Here is a 27204-nt window from a genome sequence, read left to right on the forward strand (position 1 = left end):
CAGCTATTAACAATTACACTAAAGCAATAATAAACCAGAACAGCATCCGACTAGTGTTACATAACTTATAAACATAGTGCACATAAAACAATTTGACAAAACAATCAAATGATGGAGTAAATAGAAAACACAGTGAAAGTAAATCATCAAAATACATGAGAAGGTACTTATGATCCAACAGAGGAGTAAGTACATTTATGTGTAAAGCTGCAAGCTGGTACATACATTTACATTCACAATGCCTCAGCCTTTATCGATGTTTGTATTGCATCTTACTCCCTCAACTTAAATGAAGTTACCCATTATTATAAAGCTTACACTTTAATTCACAAGGATATTAACTCAATATAAGTAGTCCAAATAGACATTACTGGTGCTACAATGTCCCGTACATGCAGCATAACAAAAACTCCACACTCAAATTTAAACTGGGAGTCTCCTTTAGGAAATATGCTATTTTCATACATTTGGTGGGTATCAAACCACCCTTCTAGAGACAACCCTAACCATATACAAATGTACTGGGGTACATGTATCGTTTAAAAAAATATGGTTTCTATATTAACACCCACCCCCCCCCCCCCCCCCCCCCCCCCCCCCCAAACCTAAATTTCATATTCAGTAGAATCTTGTTGGGTTGAATTCGGAAATGTCGAATACAACACAACGCTCGAGCCATAAACAAAGTCCCGAATTACACTTACATGTCATGTTGTTGACTGAATGGCTAGGTCGAACTACCCGATGGGTTTGAACACTTTCTCGAGCACTGACGGGGTTCTAGCCAACAGGATTCAACTGTATGTATATTTTCAGCTCAAGAAAAAAGTAGATGGAAAAATGTACTGAGAATGAAGCCGAAAAGAGCAGATAGAATTAGGTGGGTTTTGACAAACCATGTTTTAACAACCTGGGCCCCGTTCCATGAAGCGATCTTAGCCCTAAGATTACCTTAAGTGCATAGCTACCCTATGCACTTAAGTTGATCTTAGGGCTAAGATCATTTCGTGGAACGGGGGCATAGGCCCACAACTCGCCCCAGTGTTGTTTTTTCGGAATACACAACTTAACAAAAACAAAAACAAAAAAATATTTGCACCAAGGACATTAAACTCACACTCAAACTGGTGAGTGAAGGGATAGGGGTGGAGTGGGGGTTGGGGTGGTGGAGTCTGTAACATTAGCTACAGGTAATCCTTCATTTCTCACAGGCTTGCAAACAGATGCAATAGTATAATACTGATTCCAAATACATTCTGACATAATGCATTGATGTTATACAACCTACATTGTTAAAATGTTAATTAATCCACATCCTGACATAATGCATTGATGTTATACAACCTACATTGTTAAAATGTTAATTAATCCACATTCTGACATAATGCATTGATGTTATACAACCTACATTGTTAAAATGTTAATTAATCCACATCCTGACATAATGCATTGATGTTATACAACCTACATTGTTAAAATGTTAATTAATCCACATCCTGACATAATGCATTGATGTTATACAACCTACATTGTTAAAATGTTAATTAATCCACATCCTGACATAATACTTGATGTTATATAACCTACAAATGTAACATGGTTAATTACGTAATGAATATGTAATCCACTTTGTGACTGACATGATGCAATGACATCACACCAGCAGCCATGTACAAATGTTCATGAATCCATGATTTCACACTCACACAACTTAGTGTGAAAATGTTAATCAACTGACTTCCTGTTCCAATATGTCACACTCACGCCACCTACAGTGTGAAAATACTAATCAATCCACTTCCAGTTTGACATGATTTCACACTCACACCACCTACATGTGTAATCAATCCACTTTGGTTTGAACATGGTCACACCCACAGCACCTACATGTACAGTGTGACAAAAATGTTAACAAATCCACTTGTTCTGTTTTCCACATGACGTCACACTGACACCACCTACAAGGTGGGAAAGTGTTAATCAATCGACTTTCAAGAGCTCCTCTATGGGACTGTCGACCACGGACAGGGATATTCCGAGCTGGGCCGCGTAGTAGGTCAGCATGATGATGGAGTGTCCGAACGGCACGCTAAACAGGTACTTGTCCACCGCGATGGTCAGATCGGACAGCATGAAGCAGATGGCGCCGGCACAACTGCAGAGCTTCGTCCACGTCCAGAGGTCGTCGAAGAACTGGACCCTGGCCACGGCGCGCCACGCCATCGTGCAGATCAGCGTGATGTACAGAGCCAGCAGGTACACCATAATCCCGTCGATGGCCGTCTGCAGCTGGTAGAAGACGAGGGAGCCGATGAGAAGGAACGTGCCGCCGGCGTACAGGTTCAGAGGCTTCCAGCCAAATGCTCGGGCATACTCCACCTGCGCTATGGCGAACATGAGCAGGCCGATCTCGAAGTTCATCGACGTCTCCTTCCACACGAGGAAGATGTCCCCGAAGCACGAGAAGATGAGGCCGATGAGGATGCGGCGCGAGTAGCGGTAGTACTCGGAGAGGTTCATCCCATGGAGCAACACGAACAGGATGAGGGAGATCACCGGCAGACATTTCACGATGCAGAAGAACAGCGAGTTGCTACCTTCGCGGCCAAACAGGACAAAAAATATGGCGACCGTCTTGAAGAATGGTACAAGTTTTGGCCCCACACTCTTCAGCTGAAAGAAGTGAAAAAGAGATAAATAGTTTAAATGTAGCACTAGGATAACACAAAGTAGTTTGTCACAAATTTAGAGATATATTTTACATGTATAGCAATCCGTGTTGGGTCATTATGAATCATAAAAATTACTGTCCTGTCAATGGGAAAGGATACATAAAAGATTTCTCACTGCTTTTTAGCAGTTCATGAGGTATCAATGGGTCTCCTCCTCCTGAGCCCCACCTCTCTCTCCCCCACCCTCTTTCTCCGCCTCCATCCCTCTTCCCAAGAGTCAACGTAGACATCAAACAGCCTGTTTCTAATATGCTGAAGTGCCATTCCACTAATATTCCTTTTCTTAGTTATATTATATTTAAAATACAGTACAGATTTGTTTGTTTAATAATCTTTTTTAATTATCTGTAGAATTTAGGAGGGTTTTTTTTTTTAAAGTTCCAAACACACATGACCCAACAATGCTGTCTGCTAAGGACTAGCTCTGGGTGAGCACACAATTTTACCATATTTTGCTATTAAAACTTTTTAAAAAGCTACAGAACCCCAACCAAATTATCAATCATTAAATGAAATTATTCTGTCAGATTCAAAAATAAAATTCAACACTGTTTTAAAAATTTAGAATTGATTTATGATGATGATTGGGAGCGCTAGTTCTGTTGCTCAATGCAGAATTGACAATTATTTTGATTGTACACAAAAAAGTATCTATAAAAGTATATAATTACAAAAACAACTCAATTCTCAATACTGATCCTAATGTAAAAACAAAATTGACAATATCTCAAAACATAACTAGGTCAATCATATCCAATCATTTTCTTGTACAGCAGGAAAGCTGCCAAGACTGTCAGCATGAACCAATCACAAATCAATGTATTTACAAGCCTCAGGCTGAACCAGAAATAGACAGCAGAGAACACTGATTGGGCCATCATGTATTGTCCAGAATGGCCTCAGTGTAATAAAGTTCTGTTCTGTTGATACTAGCAGCAATCTGCCACAGGTTGCATGGTACCAAAGAGAGTTCTGTGTAAAAGTTCGAGGTGCACACCAAATATTTATGAAGTAAAAACAGCTGTGACCGACTAGTAGTAATATATGACGATGAATTATTTGTGCAAATACTATTATCCATTGGCAATAAATAAATACACTTTTATTTGTTATACAGTTGTTATACAGTATACACCAGAGACTGAAACTAATGCAGGGTACCCCCAAAAATGGAACTGCAAAATTCTGCAAAAATGACGGTTGCTAATAAAAACATTAATTAAATCTCTTAAATGGTATGTACATGTGACCCACCCCCCATTTTCTTGCAGGTAGATGAGATGTGAGATACCACCCGTTTTACAGGTTTACTGTCTGGGTGTGTTGATATGCATCTAATATCAATTTTATTAGTAAACATTAACATTATCGGCAATAAGAATTGGTTTGGTCTATTAGAACCTACACTACATGGATGCATACTTTGTTATTATTTTGTATTCAATAGCAATAAAAAATAATACTTAAACACAAACACATACATATATATGTAGATACAATGTATATGCTGCACACACACACACACACACACACACACACACACACACACACACACACACACACACACACACACACACACTGTATAGAGCAGATGTGTTGTATATCTTACTCTTTGCTGGGATTGAGAGGGATGAAAGACAATGCCACTGTAAATCAATTCATACCATTCTTCCCACATACAAATAACACACAAACAGAGTAGGTTCTGTGTTGCTATGCACTTCCTTTGTATTGTAATGGTTCACTACACATGTTTACGATATATACAATATGTATATGATATAGGCACTTATAAAATGCTATGACAAACAACAACAAATCAATAATCAGTATTAAAAATTATTTATGTATCAGTAACACTGACAGTATTTTACAAGTACAGGCAGGGCTTGAACTTAACGGTGAGATATAAACTAACAAAGGTAGAGCATCACCGATGGCATTTTTGTGCTGTCGATAAAGCTCCTCAACAATGGCGAAATGTATACACCTGGTGTACATTATCTGCAAATATTTAAAATTTGCACATTTAAAAGATGTCTACAAATAACAAGATAGCCTTTCAGTCAAGTTTATTTTTTGCAAATGTCATTTAAAAAAAAATTGCCATAGGCAGGCTCAAAATTGCCATCGGTGGACTGTTTAACCCTTTGCAATTCTTTTAAAAATTGCTGTGGGAGACAAATTGTTAAGTTCGTGCCCTGACAGGTATACATAATTATTATTTTATGCATATCTATCTACACATTTATTGCATTTGGTACTTTTTGAAGAATGATTTGTGATTATATTTATTCTCCTCCTTTTTTTAGATAGGAAGTATAGTACGATTTTGAAAGGTATTTGGGAGAGGGATGGATCTAGGTCTGTTTCGTGGAAAAAGTGATCTTTCAGTAGGAAAATAAATAAATAAATAAATAAATAAATAAAAATAAATAAATAAATACAAATTAAATTAAAAATAATAATTGAACTTAACCTTTTGATTTTTTTGTAACAATTTGGTGAAAGAACTACATGTCCATTTCAATTCTAACCCAACTGTACAATCATGTACTTAACACCTGTTAAACATAAATAATCCAGTTCTACTTTGTAATGAAAACGAAAGTGTTAATTTCCACGTAAGATTCACTACGCACGTAAATGGTACAGCCAGTATACATGTATGTATTATACATATCAGCATAAAGGTGGTTAATATAAGGTAAATATGGCCACGGACAGGTTAATTTAAAGTTAAATATACATCAAAGCAGAACATAGCAGGAAGGTATGCTCACAGGTGTTTTATACACTGACTGGCAGGTCAGTCACAAAATGGGATGCTAACCAAAATCAACAATCAGCAAGCACCTACAGCCGCTGCCATGAGCAGACGATTTCATTTACTATCCCCCATGAATAAACACACCTGTATTATTTTTTTACATAATACCTGTACAGCAGCTGATTGCTATTCACAACACTTGCCACAGACAGCATTTACATACAGGATTCACTGTACTGCTAAATTACAGTGTGTAATACACGCATAAATTAGTCAACAGCTGATGACAGCACCATGTGTGCGCAGTAATCTACAATATAGATGAATTTTATTTTGGGTGTCAAACTGAAAGCAAATGTTGCAAATGACAATTTTGAAAACAAAATGTTTAGTGACTACAGCAGTATTAGAGTTGTAAATGATACATTTACATGTATAGTTTGTTTTTTGTTTAACAACACCACTAGAGCACATTGATTTTGCTAATCTTCGGCTATTGGATGTTAAACATATGGTCATTTTGACATAGTCATAGAGAGGAAATCCGCTATATTTTTCCATTAGTAGCAAGGAATCTTTTATATGCATCATCCCAGACAGGATAGCACGTACCACGGCCTTTGATGTGCCAGTCATGCAGACAACTGACAAAGAAACAAAGATGGTGACCATGCTATATTTAGCTACAAATTATTCGGGGAAACCTCTCTTGTCATCCAATACATCATCACCTAGGAGCAGCCAGTCCTGTACATCCAAGGCAGATCGGGGTGGGGGGCTCCATGCCTGCCCCCCCCTAAATATTGCAAAAGTTATAATTTTATTATATATTAATTTTCATTTTTTAATGACCCCTCCAAACCTCCCCCAAAGTTCCATTGGCATTCTGCCTCATGTCAATGGCCCCACCCCCTAAATGGATTTTCTGGATCTGCCACTGTATATGTCTTGAAATTGTTAGCACACATACATGTGTAAACAAGTATGTGTTATCAAAAATAACGAATGATGCTCGCACCAATGGATGTATAAGAAATGTAATTTCTATATGTATGTATAACATACATGTAACATGCATCTAGGAAAACAAATGGCAGTCCACGTCTTTGATAGGCCCCCCATGGCGCCTCACTGGCTAACATTCTCTTTGAGAATGGCCAATACAGCACAAATTGAAGTTTAGAGTAAAATTCGGTGTCCGTAAAATTCTGTGATATTTGTATTTGTATTTTTGCACAGACACTGTTTTTGTTTAACCTTGAATAGCACAATGGGCCCACCAACGGGAATCCATTCCAAACTGACCGTGCATCAAGCGAGTGCTTTGCCACTGGGCTACATCCTGCCCCGCCCCCATTTACATATATAGGTGCTGCTCTTCAGATTTCGTGGAAATGATAGTTTCCAGTAGCATGTTGGCAAAATCATGGAACTGAAAGTCTGTTGCCCATTGTCATGTAACATAACGATTATCAAAAAACTATTTCTGATGGGTTTTGGTGATCACAAGGTATGGAACAGAAAGTGTGTTGAATTCCCATAAATCTGAAATTCTGGTGTCTGAAGTGCATTTCAGACAAATTAGAAACTAAACAATGCCTGCCCAGTTGATCAACCATGAACTCTCAAATGATTCTCGTATTATGAGAGATAAACACGTCTTATGGACATCTCTGCCACTAGTGTAATAGATGTACCTGTAATATTTATACAAATCCAGTGTCTGTGATTAAAGGCAGGGTTGCCAAGCAGTTGACCTGCCAAAGACAAAGACAAAGACACTGTTTTTGTTTTTGTTTAACAACACCACTAGAGCACACTGATTTATTAATCATCAGCTACTGGATGTCAAACATTTGGTAATTTTGTGACATAGTGTCAGAGAGGAAACCTGCTATATTTTTGGATGTCAAACATCGGAGGAAACCCGCTAGAGTTTTCCTAATGCAGCAAGGGATCTTTTATAGACACCATCACAGACAGGATGGCACATACCATGGCCTTTGATATATACCAGTCGTGGTGCACTGTCTGGAACAAGAAATAGCTCATTGGGCCCACTGACGGGAGTTGATCCCAAACCGACCGCACATCAAGCGAGTGCTTTACCCCCTGGGCTATGGCCTGCCTCTACAATGACAATGTTGCATGGATTATGTGACTTAAAAAATGCACTACAGATGTGCTCACTACTATCAACTCCTTAAGGTGGATCTTGAAATACAGGATTCTATGATTTTGGCGAGTGGAATGACCCAAACATAATATGTTGGTGTGGCCCTCATCTCTGACTACCTATATATATATAAAAATATAAATGTAGGCTTAGGGGTGGTTACACATTTGGGGAAGTTTTATGTGGGAAGGTCTGCACTTTAGACCTTATGATAAAAGCCACTGGGGTATACTTTAAAAAAATTAAAGAAAAAAACAGTTTATAAAATGATGCTACCAGAGCACATTGATTTATTAATTATTGACTATTGGATGTCAAACATTTGATCATTTTGACATATAGTCTTAGAGAGGAAACCTGCTACATTGTTCCTTTAGTAGCAAGGGATCTTTTATATCCACCATCCCACAGACAGGATAGCACATACATGTACGGCACCACAGCCTTTGATATGCCAGCCATGGTATTGATAAAAGTAACCCTGGCAAATTAATTGCCATATAGGTTTTACCGATGGCGGGTTTTTTCTGCTGGATACAAATTATTGCCTTTGTTTTTGAAGGAACAATTTTAAGATTTTATATTTGCTGCAAAAGTTACTGGTTTTAAAACTGCTGTAGGCAGGTTAAAAATTACTGTAGGTAGGTTAAAAATTACTGTAGTTCGGTTCAAAATTACTGTAGGAAGTTATAAAATTACTGTATGTAGGTTCAAAATTGCTGTTTGCAGGTTAAAAATTACTGTAGGTAGGTTAAAAATTACTGTAGGCAGGTTAAAAATTACTATAGGCAGGTTAAAAATTCTGTAGGCAGGTTAAAAATTACTGTAGGTAGGTTAAAACTTACTGTAGGAGGTTTAAAATTACTGTAGGCAGATTCAAAATTACTGTAGGCAGGTTAAAAATTACTGTAGACAGGTTAAAAATTACTGTAGCTGAGCATTTTGCCTATGGCAAAAACATTTCAAAATTGCTGTGAGTAACAAATTCTTACATTCGAGCCCAGCCTATAAGTACACAGGGCCGTAGCCGAAAAAATGATAGAAACTTATAGAAAATTCTCTTTTCACTGTTTAAGGAGTTTTAGACTATTAACTACTCAGTTGCCACCCCAAACAAAAAGTACTAGCTACGGCCCTGGTACATGTATATATTTTCAGGCAAAATTTTGTGGAGGCAGTTAGTATAGTATTACTTCACTTGTGTAATTCTGCCTTTAAAAACGACATCAACTTGTGCACACAGCAGTTCTTGTCAACACCATTGTGAAATGCCCACACACTCTGAACTAGTTCAATAACAGTTGACCTATATGTAATTTCCTGTCATGTGAATCTCTGTCAGTGAACTGAGACAGGCCTGTCTGTTACAGAACACGGGGGCAATACCAGCTGTAGATGAATCAGTGTGCAGCCCTTTTCTACACATTTGTCACATGACTAGCATTTTTACATACAGCTGTGCATAATATACATTTTAAAGCAATCGTAACCTAATTCAGGGCTAGCTCTTGCACTCGCTAATTGCGAATTTTGAAAGCAGTTGGAAATTATTTTTTTTAGTTTGGCGAAATAATTTCATGTAATAATTGACACTTTTTAGAAAGTACATGTAAGTGCGAATTTCTGCAATTTTTTTAACTTTAAGAGACAATCTGGCAATTTTTTTTGCTCGCCCAGAGCTAACCCTGCCTGTGTTAATATGAACATTAAGTAAATTATATTTATTGATAAATAATATAGATATATATTTTTTTTTTAAAGCTCTACACACCCCCCCCCCCCCCCCCAATGATTAGGGTACAATGAATCTATTGGAAGTCATTTCACAATAATTATATAACTTTCTGCTGAGTGACAAGTATAAAATGCCTTGTTTGAATTTAAAGCACATGTACATTTACATACTGAACTGACTGAAAACATAGTTTACTGCAAATAATGTATATATACAAACGGATTGGGCACAAGTACATGTATGTTAAAGTAAAGTTTGTTTTATTTAACGATGCCACTAGAACACATTGATTTTTTATCTTATCATAGGCTATTGGACGTCAAACATATGGTCATTCTGACACTGTTTTTTTTTTAGAGGAAACCCGCTGTCACCACATAGGCTACTCTTTTACTTACAGGCAGCAAGTGATCTTTTATTTGCACTTGCCACAGGCAGAATAGCACAAACCATGGCCTTTGTTAAACCAGTTATGGATCACTGGTTGGTGCAAGTGGTTTACACCTACCCATTCAGCCTTGCGGAGCACTCACTCAGGGTTTGGAGTCGGTATCTGGATTAAAAATCCCATGCCTCGACTGCGATCCGAACCCAGTACCTACCAGCCTGTAGACCGATGGCCTAACCATGACGCCACTGAAGCCGGTTGTATGTTAAAGATGCTATGTCAAAGTTGCAATTATGGCGGTTCCCACCAAAAATATTTATTAATATTTGCTTTAAAACATGTTTATACCTTCAGCTATATATGTCTATAAAAATTACAAAAATAATTCCATTTACTAGTAGAAAAAAAAGAAGTATTTTAAGGAGGAACCTGCATTAACTAGTGACCTCACTGTTTTATGCATATACATTCAACACACTAAGTTTTTTTTTTACATGATTCTTTGCAGACAACTGACAAAGAAACAAAGATGGTGACCATGCTATATTTAGCCAAATTATTCAGGGAAACCCCTCGTCATCCAGTTTATCATCACCTAGGAGCAGCCAGTCCTATACATCAGAGGCAGATCTAGGGGGGGGGGGGCTCCAGTGGCCTGCCCCCCCTCCTAAATATTGCAACAGTTATAATTTTATTATATATTAATTTTCATTTTTTAATGACCCCTCCAAATCTCCCCCAAAGTTCCACTGGCATTCTGCCTCATGTCAATGGCCCCACCCCCTAAATGGATTTTCTGGATCTGCCACTGTACATGTCTTGAAATTGTTAGCACACATACATGTGTAAACAAGTATGTGTTATCAAAAATAACGAATGATGTTCGCACCAACAGATGTGTAAGAAATGTAATTTCTATATGTATGTATAACATATATAAAACATGCATCTAGGAAAACAAATGGCAGCCCACTGCCAAGGACTGAACTTGTGTCAGGCACATTCCATACCACAATACAATTGAATTAGTCGTGCCCACTGGTGGGACCCGACATACAGATAGCTCAGTGGTTAAGTACTCGCCTGAGGTGTATAAATGGGCTTAGGACTGATCATTCATCGATGGTCCTTTCATGTTTTTCCTGATAAGCTATATATAGATATGGCAATTCCAACCCAAGAGACATACTATTATTTACAAATAGCATTTTGTCATGTGGATTGGAATTGCCATATCTATACCTCACAATGGCAATCAATTTTTTTCCCCACTTAAAGGGACATACCCTAGTTTTTAAACACTAAGGCATAGTTTTGACTATGAGAGCCATTTTGGTAACTGAAATCATACTTTACTTAGATTTTATTGTTTAGATTATCCATTTCCGCACTTTCGGAGTGTTTTTGGTCATGCTGGTGATTTTAATATCACAAAAGGCATGTCTCATATTTTTAAAAACGCATGTGCGTCTGAGAAGTAACAGTTATGGAGTCGAGTTTTAGTCTATTTTCAGAGGTAATTCATCATTTTAAAGTCACAGACTCATGTTTCACATAATTGTAACTTTATCCAAATGTGTTACAGGTTTGTAAATTAACTAAACTTAGTGTGCATTTTCATGGGCTAAAACTAGGGTATGTCTCTTTAATTATAACAAAACCACTGAAGTCCAAGGTTTGTTTACTCTTGATCCATTCATGAACACTTTGCCTACAAACTCTTTTAATATAGTCCACATTATGCAATGACAAAAATTTAACAACTTGACCATAAATATAAAGTTGAAATACTAATTTCCTAAATAATATTTTTAAAACAATGATTCAACATGCAATGACAACTTGGCGGATAAGTAATCCAACATAATTATGCAAAACATGATTGATAATGTCCGTGATCAAAATGAGTTATGACATCAGGCTCATTTAGAAACCATCTAGCCTTAGGGTCAGACAGATTTATTTAGCTCCATGCGAAAGATGGCTGATTCAGACCAGTGGGCAAGAATAAAATATCTATCATTACAAGAAATTATTACGCCAGATTGAAATAAAATTCAGCAATTGGTTTTTAAAAAATCAAAACTGGCAAATTTGATGATTGGTAGAACTAGTCATGGGAGTAAATTATGTGGTAGAATCCTAACACTACCAATGTATTTTGGGGCAATACATTTTTTTTTTTTTTTTTAAATAAAAAAAATTATGTGGTAGAATCCTAACACTACCAATGTATTTTGGAGCAATACATTTATATAAAAAAAAAAAAAAAAAAAAAAAAAAAAAAAAAAATTATGTGGTAGAAAGTTTTTCTTAAATTTTATTTTTAGATCACAAATCAAAATAACCATGTTAACCACAAAATATTCACAATTAAAAATGTACTGCAGTATTTCATTTCGTTTGTGTATTTTTCTGCAGTTTCCAACAGACAGGATCGCATATGATTCTACTCAAGGTTGATATCTTACACTGGCCAGGCACTGTTATCATAACCTTCCAGCTGCTGATGCTGTAATGTGTGTACTGGTACTAACATGCGAGGTGAGGAATCACAGAACCAGTCTCATAGCCAACTAAGGTTAATTCAGCCATATCCATCCCGGATCAACTTGCAACCTTTGGGTTGTTCTACCACGGATATATATTTATAATTATAATAATATGGATGAACATGTGTGTCCAGCCATTTTATTTTAAAATGAAATAAAGAAAATATAATAATATACATTGTACACTGAAAATGTATACAGTGAAATATTGTGCACTGAACATGTATACAGTGAAATATTGTGCACTGAACATGTATACAGTGAAATATTGTGCACTGAACATGTATACAGTGAAATATTGTGCACTGAACATGTATACAGTGAAATATTGTGCACTGAACATGTATACAGTAAAACTCCTCTAAACCAGACACCCTCTGGTCCAAGTAAAAAGTCTGGTTTTAGGAGGTATCCGGTTTAGAGAGGTTCTCTTATGTACAGATATTTAAAAAGGGACCATAAAAAACTTCATGTTTTGAGGGAATTCCGGTTTACAGAGGGTCCAGTTTTGAGAGGTTTCACTGAATATAACAGTAGTTTTCTCGTTCCAACCAGTGCACCACAACTAAACAAAGGCTGTGGTATGTGCTTTCCTGTGGGAAAGTGCATATAAAAGATCCCTTGCTGTATAAGGAAAACTGTAGTGGCTTTCCTCTGATGAGTAATCAGAATTACCAAATGTTTGATGATTAATTAATCAATGTGCTTCAGTGGTGTCGTTAAACAAAAAACAAAAAAACTTTATATAACATTAAAAATAAGAAGGCATTACATTTCTAGCATTAACTAAACAAAATTAAAAATGATTAACTAAGGTGTCTAAAAATTTCACTTAAAAATATTTATTTGAAAAAAAAGATGATGAAAGATGAAAGAATGACAGCAGCTGGATAGGCAATTACATGTGTAACAATTGCAATGTGACCGGATGCTAGCAATAAGTGAAAAGGTTGTATGACTATCTAGTTTTTTAGATGAGAGACAGGTCTGGGAACTGGATTAACATTCTGATACCACTGGTTCACACACTGAAGCACCACTGGTACATGCACTGAAGCACTGGTAAACAAAACAGTGTGTACATGCACATAAATCTATTAATATAAACAAACAGGCATGTTTGTAAAGATGTGGAAAATCAATCAGCTATCCTGTCGGATAACATGGTTTAACTAGTAATTAAATGGAAAACATCTCCTGGGAGATGAAAGAAGAGGATTGTGGGATTACAACAGTTACTTGATTCTCGTCACAGGGCCAGCTCTGGGTAATCAAGAAAGAAATGTTTTATTTAACGACGCACTCAACACATTTTACGACAGGCAGCAAGGGATCTTTTATTTGCGCTTCCCACAGGCAGGATAGCACAAACCATGGCCTTTGTTGAACCAGTTATGGATCACTGGTCGGTGCAAGTGGTTTACACCTACCCATTGAGCCTTGCGGAGCACTCACTCAGGGTTTGGAGTCGGTATCTGGATTAAAAACCTCATGCCTCGACTGGGATCCGAACCCAGTACCTACCAGCCTGTAGACCGATGGCTAACCACGACGCCACCGAGACCGGTCTGGGTAATCAGAAAAGTTTGCCAAATCATCGTAAAAATGCAAAATCTATAGCTATTTTCCAACAAAATATTAAGTATTACACACATTTTGTTTCGCCATATTAAAATAAAATTCGCCAAGTGTTATTTGGCGAGTACCAGAGCAAGCCCTGGGTCATATAACCCATTAGTTGTTAATCTGAGCACACCTGTCCAGGCATCAAAATAAGCATTGTGTCTGGTAACCCATTTACAGGTTACCACAAAATATAACCTGGTAACCTATAGGTTTCCACAACTATATGAAAGTTAGAACTGAATTCCTGTTACTACTACGCGGTCATTCTGAAATTGTAACGGTGCGCGCGAACATCGGTATGAGAAACGAAATCCGCAAGTAAATTTATCTAGTGGGCGCTGCTTAAACGCGGATTGTCAAAATTTGCTTTGAAATTCCACAAGTGCGCACGAACATCGGTGCAATTTTGTACGAGAAAACAAAACGTGGACGCAAATTCATCTAGTGGACGCTGCTTAAACGCGGAGTGACTTGCGCGCGAACATTGATGCAATTCCTGACAAGATAATGAAATGCAGAAGTCCTGAATACATTGCCTGGTTTACGTTCGGAAATGAAACTACCGTTCGTTGAAATTTTTGTCGAGAACGAAACACCGTTCTTGACTTCTCTAACATGTGGTAACCTCCCGGTAACCTGAACGACCGTTCTCGACTTATTTCGATGCCTGCCGCCGTAAGTTGGCAAAATTATGATGCAACCGTTGTTTTGGCCAACTTCGCCATGACAGTTGACAGTCGGATGGACTCGGATCCTAGCATAACATAAAGCCATTTGCACACGAGATTTGGTCAAGAAAGAAAGAGATATTGTGAGACAGACAGACAGACAAGCAGCGAAAGGAAACCTGCTTCCTTATATATGGATTATTCCTAACAAAACAACAAAAACAGCATTACTGTACTGTATTAATTTCCCCATAGACAGGACAGTGCATATAGTCAAAAACACAATATAACAAAGTTTTTTTGCTTCAGTGCAGAACCCAGTAAATCTGACCTCCCTCACTGTTATATGGTTATATGGTCTACTAGGTGTCCAGTATAAAAGAGTTTCAAATGAATGTATACATTGAATGTACAGGTAGTGTGGAAAAGTACAACAAAAAAGACACAAATGTTCTATTTCAAATTTTCCATCCCTGCACCACCTGTTTGGGTGGTTCAAGGTCATTTGTCAATAGCAATTTATTATGTCATTGTGGTTGATCTTTACACGTGATTCTATTCAATAGCATGCATTAAGAGCAAATGTTGCAGAACAAGCAGAAATTGAAAAACATGAAAAGGAATTTTGATTTATGCTGACTTGGGAAAATCAAATATGTCTGATAAAAATATTCATACATGTATACAGGTACATTTGTGTTAGTAATAAACAGTACTGTGTACCTGTAGTGTGTAGAGCTTGTCACTGCAAGGTCTGATGTTTGTCAAGTTCTACATGTTTATACTGGTACTCATGAAGTACTTATAAATGCCATGAAATGAAGCTAAAATATTGCTGTGTTAATTTACAGTCTTTTGATGTGGTGGGCTAAACTTACGAATCATGACTTTCTTGAACGCAGGTGTTTAATCTCTGTAAATGTATGTAGTTACAACTGTGTAAGAATACACATAAACAGGCTTCGTAAAACAACAACAACAACAAATTCATTAATGTACTTTTGCTTTGTTCCTTAACAATACATGTACATGTGTGTGGATAAATAAAAAATTGCATAGTCTGTACTTCTTTAAGTATCTAGGGATGTGGCTATGGGAACATGTCTATGTTCCCTCAGCTCTCTGTTCCCTCAACTCTATGGTCCCTCAGCTAACCCTAACATTAAAACTGATGGAACATAGAGCTGAGGAACCCTAACCCTAAGGGAACATAGAGCTGACCCCATGCCTACCAGTCACAAATTATCACCCAATACTTTGACCCATTTAGTAAGCATTTTGCTGTGACAGTAAAATATAATTAATTAAAATGTTCCATACATCACAAATATATGTACACCATTTCGCTAAATTTTAAGGTTACTTGGATTCAGTGCCCTTGACACTCGCATTCTGCCTGAACAGAATATTAAAAAAAAAAAAAAAAAATGTTAGGGCATGCACAAATGATTACTCAACATTACCAATAATATATGTTCAATACAAGCAATACACTAAATATTAGAATGCTAGATGACAGAAAGCCCATGGCTAGGTCTAAAAATAACACCTGGTTTCACCAGTCATAAAACTGTCAGTCAAATGTTGCCATCAAAGCATACATGTAACGACGTAGTTGATACATTTCCAGTTATAATAAACACACGTATATCCATTTCATTCCTTTTACGTACATTGTTACATTTGTATGCAGGGCTCGAACTTAATGACGGCAATTGCCATCGTTGAGATATATAAATTTCCGTAGGTCGGGTAAAACTCATCAGTGATGTACATTACTGTATCTACCAGTATCGTATATAACATTAGTACATTTAAAATATGTCTATATACAGCAAAATAACATTTCAGTCTTATTTATTTGCTGCAAAAGTTTTTTTTTTTTTCATTTGTCATGGGCAGACTTTAGATTGCCGTTGGTGGGCCATTTCAACCACGGTAATTTTGTTTTTCATTTGCTGTGGGAGACAAATTCTTAAGTTCGAGTCCTGTGTATATAATGAATACAAACCCCCCAGTAAATCAGAATTATGGTTAGTTTGTAATTAAATAATTTTACTAGATTACAAATGCTTCGCAGTAAATTTACTAAATTATTAAAACAAATAATTTAAAAACTAATTATGCAATTAATTATTTACACAAATATTTCTAAATTTGAGATGTTCATCATCTTTGAAAGTATCTTCTGAGCATAGTGAGATGTAATTATAATTGTAAGCAAACATTGTCAAGTAAATGGTAATGGATGCAGTAGTATGTTGTGAAATACATACCCCCTAAAAAAAATAAAAAAATAAAAATCCCCCAAAAATCCCCATTTTTCAAATAGCAGTTTTTTAATGTGCATAACTGCCAATGAGAAAAATATCCATAAATTCAGCTATCATCTACATTTTGTTTCCTAAAACAGACAGTTCCTTTAAATATGAGGGATGTCATGATAAACTGATGCATCAATGTATCGCGATACTATGTATCACTGCATGTATGCTGCCGATATGATACATGACTGCTTGCGTATCCATTCATATTTTGACTATGTATCAAATCCAATTTTAATTTTGTATTGAGTTACCAACATCAATTCACACTGAGATGTACTTATCAACAAGCTATTTCATTAAAAGAAAAAAACACTTAAGTGGACAGAGAATATGCGCCTGCTAATGCCAATATGTCTATGATGTGGAATTTCCACATTAAAACTTGTGTTTAATCAGTGTGTCAGTTTTATCATGTTTATTTCTTAGTTTTAAACCATGTCACCCATGTCACTACTACTTCTTGTTGTACTGTGAAAACACTGTAAATCAGGTACTGAGATACATTATGTAACAGATCCTATCGCAGGTTATGTATCGTGATACATATCGTATCATGAAGTATGTGCATTGTAATACCCTATTAAATACCATCTGCTATCTACATGTACACATGTTTTTCAGTCTGGATCTGTAGTTGAATAGCCTGGTGAGAGATTACATGTACGTGCACATTGCAGAAAAGATGAACTTGTGTCTTCTCTTTCATTTTATTGCACAACTAACTGGATGAAAACCCTACTTCATTCATTTACATGTACTAGATGTAACCCAAGCTTAGCATGGCCATACACTGTGCTTTACCACCAAAATATGACCACCGTATAGATTATAGTCAGATCGTCGTGGAGATAGAAGCGATTATAACAATTGGAAACTGTTATCTAATGTCTATAACAGCAATTATAAATAAGACAAATTGTAACCTGTCAAGAGTTATAGACATTAAGAAATGACAAGATTTGTGAGTTGCTTGTAGGCAGTTAACAATACCTGATGGTGGCAAAAAACTAACAAGCTTAATAAAATTATAGTAACTGTAACAGTTGTTTTAATATTTTTTGCATAATACATGTGTACTAAAAGACGTTTTAGCATTGAGAGGTGACAATGTTACTTACAACTAGAACTACATGTAAACAAAACAGCTGAATGACTGCTTTTGAATTCATCTTTATTGCATAATACATGTGTACTAAAAGACGTTTTAGCATTGAGAGGTGACAATGTTACTTACAACTAGAACTACATGTAAACAAAACAGCTGAATGACTGCTTTTGAATTCATCTTTATTGCATAATACATGTGTACTAAAAGACGTTTTTTTTAGCATTGAGCATTGAGAGGTGACAATGTTACTTACAACTAGAACTACATGTAAAAAAAAACAGCTGAATGACTGCTTTTGAATTCATCTTTATTGCATAATACATGTGTACTAAAAGACGTTTTAGCATTGAGAGGTGACAATGTTACTTACAACTAGAACTACATGTAAACAAAACAGCTGAATGACTGCTTTTGAATTCATCTTTATTGCATAATACATGTGTACTAAAAGACGTTTTAGCATTGAGAGGTGACAATGTTACTTACAACTAGAACTACATGTAAACAAAACAGCTGAATGACTGCTTTTGAATTCATCTTTATTGCATAATACATGTGTACTAAAAGACGTTTTAGCATTGAGAGGTGACAATGTTACTTACAACTAGAACTACATGTAAACAAAACAGCTGAATGACTGCTTTTGAATTCATCTTTATTGCATAATACATGTGTACTAAAAGACGTTTTAGCATTGAGAGGTGACAATGTTACTTACAACTAGAACTACATGTAAACAAAACAGCTGAATGACTGCTTTTGAATTCTTCTTTATTACAACCTTTCCTTTGAACTTCATTATTTAAAATGAGATAAAATTATTGATAACTGTTCTACATGTAATTTTAAATACATGTAGTTATGTTCCATCAACAGTGGATTGCAATGGTTCTGTCAATGTGTAAGGAAAATTACTGATAACATACACAACACCACTCTACACATAATTTTAAATAGTTATGTTCCATCAACAATGGATTAGAATAGTTCTAATACAATGTGCAAGGCAGACTGACTCACGGACGTCAATCTGGCATAATGACAACATGAACATGTACGACACTGTAAACAAGGGCATATGTCTAGTGAAGGATTAACTCACATATGTTGTCAACTGTATGCATTAACGCCCCTGCGTGTGCTGTAACCTCACCGTGGTGCAGGGGTGTAACATTCTCTTTGAGAATGGCCAATACAGCACAAAATTGAAGTTTTGAGTAGAATTCAGTATCCGTAACATTCTGTGATATTTGTGTTTTTGCACAGTTCTTTACACTGTTTTTGTTTGTCTTGAATTTTTATATTGATGTGGATCATCACTTTATTTATTTGCATTACCATAGTTTGACACCCAATAGCCGATGTATTTTTCGTGCTGGGGTGTCGTTAAACATTCATTCATTCATTCATTGCATTAACGCACCAATGTCATTCCTTTCCTTAATGTTAATACAATCTATTTAGTATATTGATCAATAATTTATACATGCATGAATGCTGATAAATGTGTTATGGGAAAATAAGAATAATAAAACATTTATGTACATGTATTTAGATTTACCATCCATTAATGCCTTTTGTAGGAGATATTGCTGGCACTGTAATTTGCAATATCTCCTGCGATATTCTCCTTGGAGATATCGCTTCTTATAATCTTGATTGGTCAAATTTTAATCACAAGACATTATTTTGTTACGTCACTGTGTATGTTTCAGCACTAAACCTATCAATAGTGACATCACGCCACTGTCATTCTGCTAGTTAACGAGTCTACCGCTGTCAAATATAGTGACATTCAACCCACATTACTGATATTGTCTACAAGTGTAGCAACTGAAAAGAATGATTATGGATGATATAAAGAATACCGGTACCCCCCTCATATCTTATGATATCATAATTTATCAGCATGCGTTAATAAAAGTATAAAAATCCTCGGCAAGCCTCAGATTTCATACTTTTATCAACTCGTGCTGATAAATTATGATATCACAAAACTCTCAGAGAGTATCCTCTATTTATTTACTAAACAAGTAAATTGAGGCTGTACCAGATGGTTACTACTATGGCTATGATTATGGGCAGCATAATGGACAGGCATTGAAAGAAGCTTAAGTTAGTGTCGGGTAACCCATGTACAAGTTACCGGTACTAAAAATACAGGCCTATGGGTTTATATGAGACATTTATCAAGAATTTGTACAATTCCCAAATGTTATTATTAGCATAAAATCCACACACATACAAATACTTTGTTATTCATTTATATCATTGTTCTCATTGTACTGATACAAGACTTGTATACATACATGTTGTATATATCTATCTGTTAAAAACCACAACTGATAAAAAGTTAGGGGTTGTTTTTGGTTTTAATAAATCTAGGATTTTGTGGAAACCAAAGTACTGATGTTGAATTGCTTTTTTCAGTTTTGCTTTTTTTTTGGGGGGGGGGGGGGGGGGATATGTGGTAACATCCCAGTAATCTATAAATGATCATTCTCAAGTTATTTCACTGCCTGGTTGGACCAACCATCTCTGAAGCTTAGATAGCCAGAATATGCACCTCCCCCCCCCACCCCACCCACCCCGCATCACTGTTAAAAGGCAAATTAATAACACTGCCATGCCAGGAGCTGGAATCTTCCAATGCTTATGTTCAACAATAAATACTTAGTAATTACTGCTACAATATACATACAAACTAAAATAAAGAATCATATTTAAAGTAACCTGTTCCCCATCCCATCTGAAAGAAAGAAGGAGATGTTTTATTTAATGACACACTCAACACATTTTATTTACGGCTATATGATTAAGGACCACACAAATATTGAGAGAGGAAACCTGCTGTGGCCACTTCATGGGCTACTCTTTTCGATTAGCAGCAAGGGATCGTTTATATGCACCATCCCACAGACAGGATAGTACATACCCAGGCCTTGACCTTAAGATTTTTTTTCAGTGGCAGCCCACCGGGCTACCAGGTTATAAAATCTAGTAGCCCTCAGTAAAAAATTATTTTTATTTAAACATGTTGTTTTAGGGTGGTTGTTTTTAAAATCATGAGCAATATACACTTATGAAAACTATACGATAGATAGCCCTTAATGAACAATAAAGTTTTTAGTTTAAATCATTAAACATAATCTGGGGGAAATATTCAAAACTACAACATTAATATGTGACAGAATGAAGTGTCTCATATGTGGCATTATATGTATAGAGCAAACAACAACAACAACAAAAAAATCCCTACCTAACCACATTTGAAACTACTGGTCGGAAATGGTCAAAAGAAAATATTTTTACGGATGGCCTCAAAGGAGGGGTAAATGGTATGAATATATGTTTTTTACACAAAAATATAACAACCACCAAAAAACTACATATTCTACCTACAGTAACTTGTTTGGTACAATTCCAGAAACACACAATAGTATTTTTATTATTATTTTTTTTTTTTTTTAGGCCTAATCTCAAAATGAAGGCTTACAAAATACAACATTTCATACTTATTACATTATTTCATACATTATTGACTTAATGTGTGCTCTGCACTAGTGTAACACTGTCTGCTAATTGTACGATCCCGAAGATCGATGTTGCATATTTTAATGCTTAAAATGGCTGTAACTATCTTTAATAGGTTTAATTTTGAAGAATCTTAACAAAACTTGCCGTTATTCCAAGACAATAGCGTTTTTTTTTATTGACGACAATAAACTTGTAAATGCCGTAAGCCAATTATCCCAGACGGGATTGCCATGTGTGTGTGTGTTATCACGTGACAAGATCAGATGTCATTTTGAGAGAGGTCATCGCACAAAGCAATAGTAAATGATGAGAGAGATTTAATTAAAAATAATTTGTAAGAAAGATTAATAGTTTTAACATTGAAAACGTTTGTCAATTTATACATTTCTTTAACATAATAATAGATATTAATTTTGTAAACAATTTTCTGACAATTTTCATAGGTAGCCCAGAAGGAAATAAACCACAATTGAGTTATGGCTTAGTTTAGACTTCAGCTGGCAGCAAATAGTCTTGATCGTACAAGACAATAGTTTAAGTAGGCGTCAAAACAACGGGCCGTGTTGTTGATTGTCATAAATGACTACCGAATAGATAACCCAGGGCCCAAAAGAAAATTCCATGACCCACATGAACCCTGTATATCTGGCAACTGAAATACTTCAAATTATTTGTATTAGTCCACTGTTGAAAAAATCCTACCACTGGCAAATATACTTCTTTATTTCACTAAATCATATTGCACAACCGCCACCTGTGGGTCAGACTAGGGGAGCAATTAACAGTTTTAGCGACTCGATCAATTAAAGGTCTTGTTGATTGTGGACAGGAAATGTTTTATTTAACGACGCACTCAACACATTTTATTTACGGTTGTAGGAAGTCGGACATTGTGAGAGGAAATCCCCTGTCGTCACTTCATAGGCTACTCTTTTCGATCAGCAGCAAGGGATCTTTTATATGCTCCATCCCACAGACAGGATAGAACATACCACAGCCTTTGATATACCAGTTGTGGTGCACTGGCTGGAATGATAAATAGCCCAATGGGCCCATCGACAGGGATCGATCCTAGACTGACCGCGCATTGAGCAAGTGCTTTACCACTGGGTTACATCCCTTCCCTGTTGATTGTGAAGTGACTGGACATGCCAAAACATTTGGTAACCAGGTGGACTACCGGGGTTAGACAACTAGTAGTCCGAGTGAGAAATCGGTAGCCAAAACACCTCGGGCTAACGCTAAAGTCGAGCATTGATACCACAGTCTTTTGATATACCAGTCGTGGTGCACTATCTGCAATGAGAAGTAGCCCAGTGAGCCACTAAGCAAAAGCTCTCTGCCATCAACGATAAGTCTATACCAAAAACACAGAACTGTTACCTAGGTAACCAAAACTCGAAATATATGTGCACAGCGAATAAAATTCTGATAATCCTAAAATTTGTAACTTTCAATTTTAGAATATAAAGATCAACACCTAACCGATCAGCAGTTCACATGAATTTAAAGTTGCTGTAAAGCCATCATGCGAACAGAACGATAGTTGGCGTGAAATATTGTGACCTTGTATAATTATAACTTTTAAAAACAATACCATCCTGAATTAGCCATAATTTGATTATCAAATTGTCTCACAAATATTAATTTTGTTTAGCCTTAGGCAAATGCAGCACACCCACCAAGAAATACACCCCCTCTCTCTTTCTGTATATCTTTATCTAGAGCTCTAGATATAGCAATGCAATTAGTTGAATGTTTTTTTTGTGGTCAAAATCATTAAACTATTTTTAGACATGGTATCTCTGGTATATATATACTACTCAAAAGAATTTAAGGGTCAGACGATATTTTCTACATTATTTTCTGAATGTCAATTATATTAGCTAGACCATAATGTCACGCATGGTATTGTTCCATTTTGACGAAAGTGGGACCAAGCAACCCATAAATGAATTAAAATCCACTGTCAATGACACTGTCGACTAGTTCTAATGGCGAAAACATGCTTACATTTGCACGTAAATTAGGGCGAAAGCGAAAGGTCTGCTAAGTGCCCATAACTTGCTTTTTCACAAAGCGCTTCATTTGCACGCTTTACATGTGTATTCCATGTTCCCAATGCTGAATTTCCGTATAATTGGAGCTTGCGTTCGTGTACGGTGCACACTCCAAATTCGACAATGGTACGACGTCAACTGACTATCGAAGATCGAGGAAGGGCTATTGCTTGGCTTCAGGATGGCAATACGCAAAGAAATGTTGCTCTGAAACTTGGTGTCAGTCAGAGTGTCATTGGCCGACTGTGGCAACGGTACCAAGCAACGAATTCTGTTCAAAATCGTCCGCGTTCGGAAAGACCCCGAAGCACTACAAATAGAGAGGACCGTTACATCACCAATATGGCTCTACGTCAACGCACAACCACTGCACGCCGATTACGTGACAATCTGCGGACTGCGACTGAAACTCGAGTGTCTGATCAAACCATACGCAATCGTCCGAGAGCCAATAATCTATGCTGCCGTCGCCAGGCTGTTCGACCACCACTCCTACCACGTCACAGAACGGCCAGACGTCACTGGTGAACACTTCATCTGTGGTGGCAACGTGTTCAGTGGGGTCGAGTGATGTTCACTGGTGAGTCCAGGTTTAGTCTCCAGTTCAACGACGGTCGGGTTCGTGTCTACAGACGTCCTGGAGAGCGCTTCGCTGACGTTAACATTAGACAACGTCACCGGTTTGGTGGTGGCAGCGTCATGGTGTGAGGCGGCATCTCTATCCACCCCAGGACCCCCCTCTATGTGGTGGATGGCAATCTGAATGGAATCCGCTATCTGAATGAGATTATCCGGCCGTTGGTTCTCCCAGGCCTTCAGCAGATTGGCGGCGGGGCAGTTCTGCAGGATGACAATGCCAGACCCCACTGCGCCAGGGTGGTAACGGACTTTCTCAGACAACAAGGTATCGCCAGGATGGATTGGCCAGCATATTCGCCTGACTTGGCCCCAATAGAGAACGCCTGGGACGAATTAGGCAGGAGAGTTCGGGATAACCATGCCCCTCCGGCCAACCTTCATGATCTGGGTCAACTTCTTATGGCAGAGTGGCAGGCCATTCCCCAAGAGTTCTTCAGACGTCTGATCAACAGCATGAGGCAACGATGTGTCGAGTGTATTCGCGCCAGGGGTGGATTCACACACTATTAAACGAATGTTCTAATGTGTAAAATCCATGTTTGACAACCTTCAACTTTGACAGCATGTCATGTGACTTTCTTGTTTACAGTGACGTTTATTTGTGGTTTTTTGTAAATATGGAACAATAAATTAAATTTTTGGTGTAGTTTACATCATCAATCTAATACACTCTGAAACTTATTTGGTTATAAATGTTTGACCCTTAAATTCTTTTGAGTAGTATATATGCAAGTAGTAGTTACAAAAATTGTTATGACATAAATTTTAATACTGCCATCATTCTTGAAATCATCATTATTGTAGAAAATAATTAATAGATTATTATTAATCAAAGTAAAGCAACAATATAACATACGTATACTGACCACATGACGTGGTGAGGTGGACAGTGGTCAGTAGTACAGCAGATTAAAGGTAGGGTCAACTCAAACAAGAGCCGTATGTGTTGTAAAGATGCATACCCGGACCACCAACACATACTGACACTTTAACAAATGAAAAACACGTAATTTTAGAGTTAACAAAAAAATTTGATTATTCCTGCTAACTGGGGGCAGCCATTTTGTTTCATTTTTGTGACGTCCGGTGGTATAGCTTGGGGCGAAGTGACGTCAGCTCTGTCCATCTTTTCTATGCTGTATAAACAAACTCTCTAATTTACGACAAGGCGCTTAGCTTTCATCAACCTGACTTGTAAAACAACATAAATGACTTGATAGTATAATAAACTATTTAACTAAATATATTTCAGGTTATATCAACAGAACGAAATGGAGTTATAGTATTTTTCTTTTTTGAAAAACCAAAGAAAAAATGCATACTATTAGGCCTATTGGTAGGGCACATTCGAGCAAAAACTACCACTCACGAAACCCAAGAGATACTTTTCTTTTCTTTGGGACGACATAATTGGTCAGTTTTGTGATTTTAGATGGGAAAGTCTACTTAATCAAGGGTTTTACAGAATTACTTACAGTAATAAAGCAGGGCGGTTGGTAATGTCCATTACGATTTGAGGTGTATCCGTGCTGTTATCACACAATACCCTGTGATCTACATAAAAGAGGCACGTCTTTTTAGTGTGTCTAGACACGGTGTCTGGGGACCGTCTGAATATACACCTGCCAATCAGGAACCACAGAAAGGCCATGGAAAGAAAATACCAATTAACCAAGAAAACACTCCGATTATTATTTTGTATTGAAAAATAATATATAACTGGTGCTGGCTTACTAGGATAGATATAATTACAGAACACTGCATGCATCTGTAACAATAGGTATGTTTTGCTTCTTCAGTTCGAAGACTAATTCCTGACGTGACACGTTAGGTATTATGTAACCACCAGCTCGCCTGAGGGCGTATTCACTGGGATGGTACAAAATGGCTGCGCCCGTTATATATAATAGCCGTTACATTTAACCGTTTTATTAATTAACTATATGATTATACTTATTGATATTAAGCAATAATGTGCATTATATATTGTTGAATATGCATACCAGGCCAAATGCCTTAATTGTCCCCTCCTTTAAGTCAAGACATAAACAGGTGTAAAACTGGGTCAAGATTAATCTCATCACGTGCCTTTTGTGAACATCTAGGTCAACATAATAAATACGCAATTATTGTCATATACCATTGTTTCTACAACATAAATACATTATAATCAAAACAAATAATAATAAATCTCAACCATTTTATGTTATTTTATGCTTAAATTTTTAAAAATCGTACACGTATACATAAATGACATTGTCAAAAATGAAAACAAACAAAAACCTTTCTTAATTTGACTCTGGAGTCTGATGTAAAAAGAAAGGACAACGATGAATATTCATTCTGATTTTATTTTGTATCGAGGACATTTTATTCTTCGTTAATATATAAGATATGACGCAATTAATATATATGTCTAGTTCCTACAGATGATCTTTCTCTTGTCATGTTCGGAACGGAAACATTCAAGAAGGTTGAAACAGAAAAGAATGGCAGTGCGCCAAGCCCTCAGAGTCAGTACACTCACTGAACAAAACCAGACGCAAATAATTTGCGTCAATTCACAACAATTTACAGTGAGAACTGATTAATGGAGTATACTTACTACAGCTAACGGTTTTGTCATATTTGTCCTTAGATGCAAACAATCCTCTTCGTTTTTTCTTTACGAAAATCTTTTGCCAAAATCAGCTGGATGTGTTTACAACCACTTGCTAAATTTAGGAGTTATGATGGTATATCTCACGCTGTAATCACAAACGTGATTGGGGCTACTGTAAAGCAATCTAGCCAATCGAACACAGTTTTGTTTGGAGCGTTGGTCATGTTATTTTGTAGGTGGCGCTGCAGGTGGTGGCTAGAAGGAAGTAGAGGCTAGCTGTCAAC

The 27204-nt window shown here is 36.8% G+C and overlaps 1 protein-coding gene across 1 annotated transcript; it reads right to left on the reverse strand.

The window, feature by feature from the left end:
• Nucleotides 1–606: 606 nt before the first annotated feature.
• On the reverse strand, nt 607–27033 carry LOC121381833 (lysoplasmalogenase-like protein TMEM86A). Its single transcript, XM_041511194.1, has 2 exons — nt 26924–27033; nt 607–2673 (listed from the first exon to the last, which is right to left on the reverse strand). The coding sequence occupies exons 1-2, from the start codon at nt 26942–26944 to the stop codon at nt 1981–1983; spliced, it is 714 nt and encodes a 237-aa protein (XP_041367128.1). The 5' UTR covers nt 26945–27033; the 3' UTR covers nt 607–1980.
• Between the last annotated feature and the right edge of the window lie 171 nt (nt 27034–27204).

Source organism: Gigantopelta aegis, chromosome 9, assembly GCF_016097555.1.
Source record: "Gigantopelta aegis isolate Gae_Host chromosome 9, Gae_host_genome, whole genome shotgun sequence".
NCBI lineage: Eukaryota > Metazoa > Mollusca > Gastropoda > Neomphalida > Peltospiridae > Gigantopelta > Gigantopelta aegis.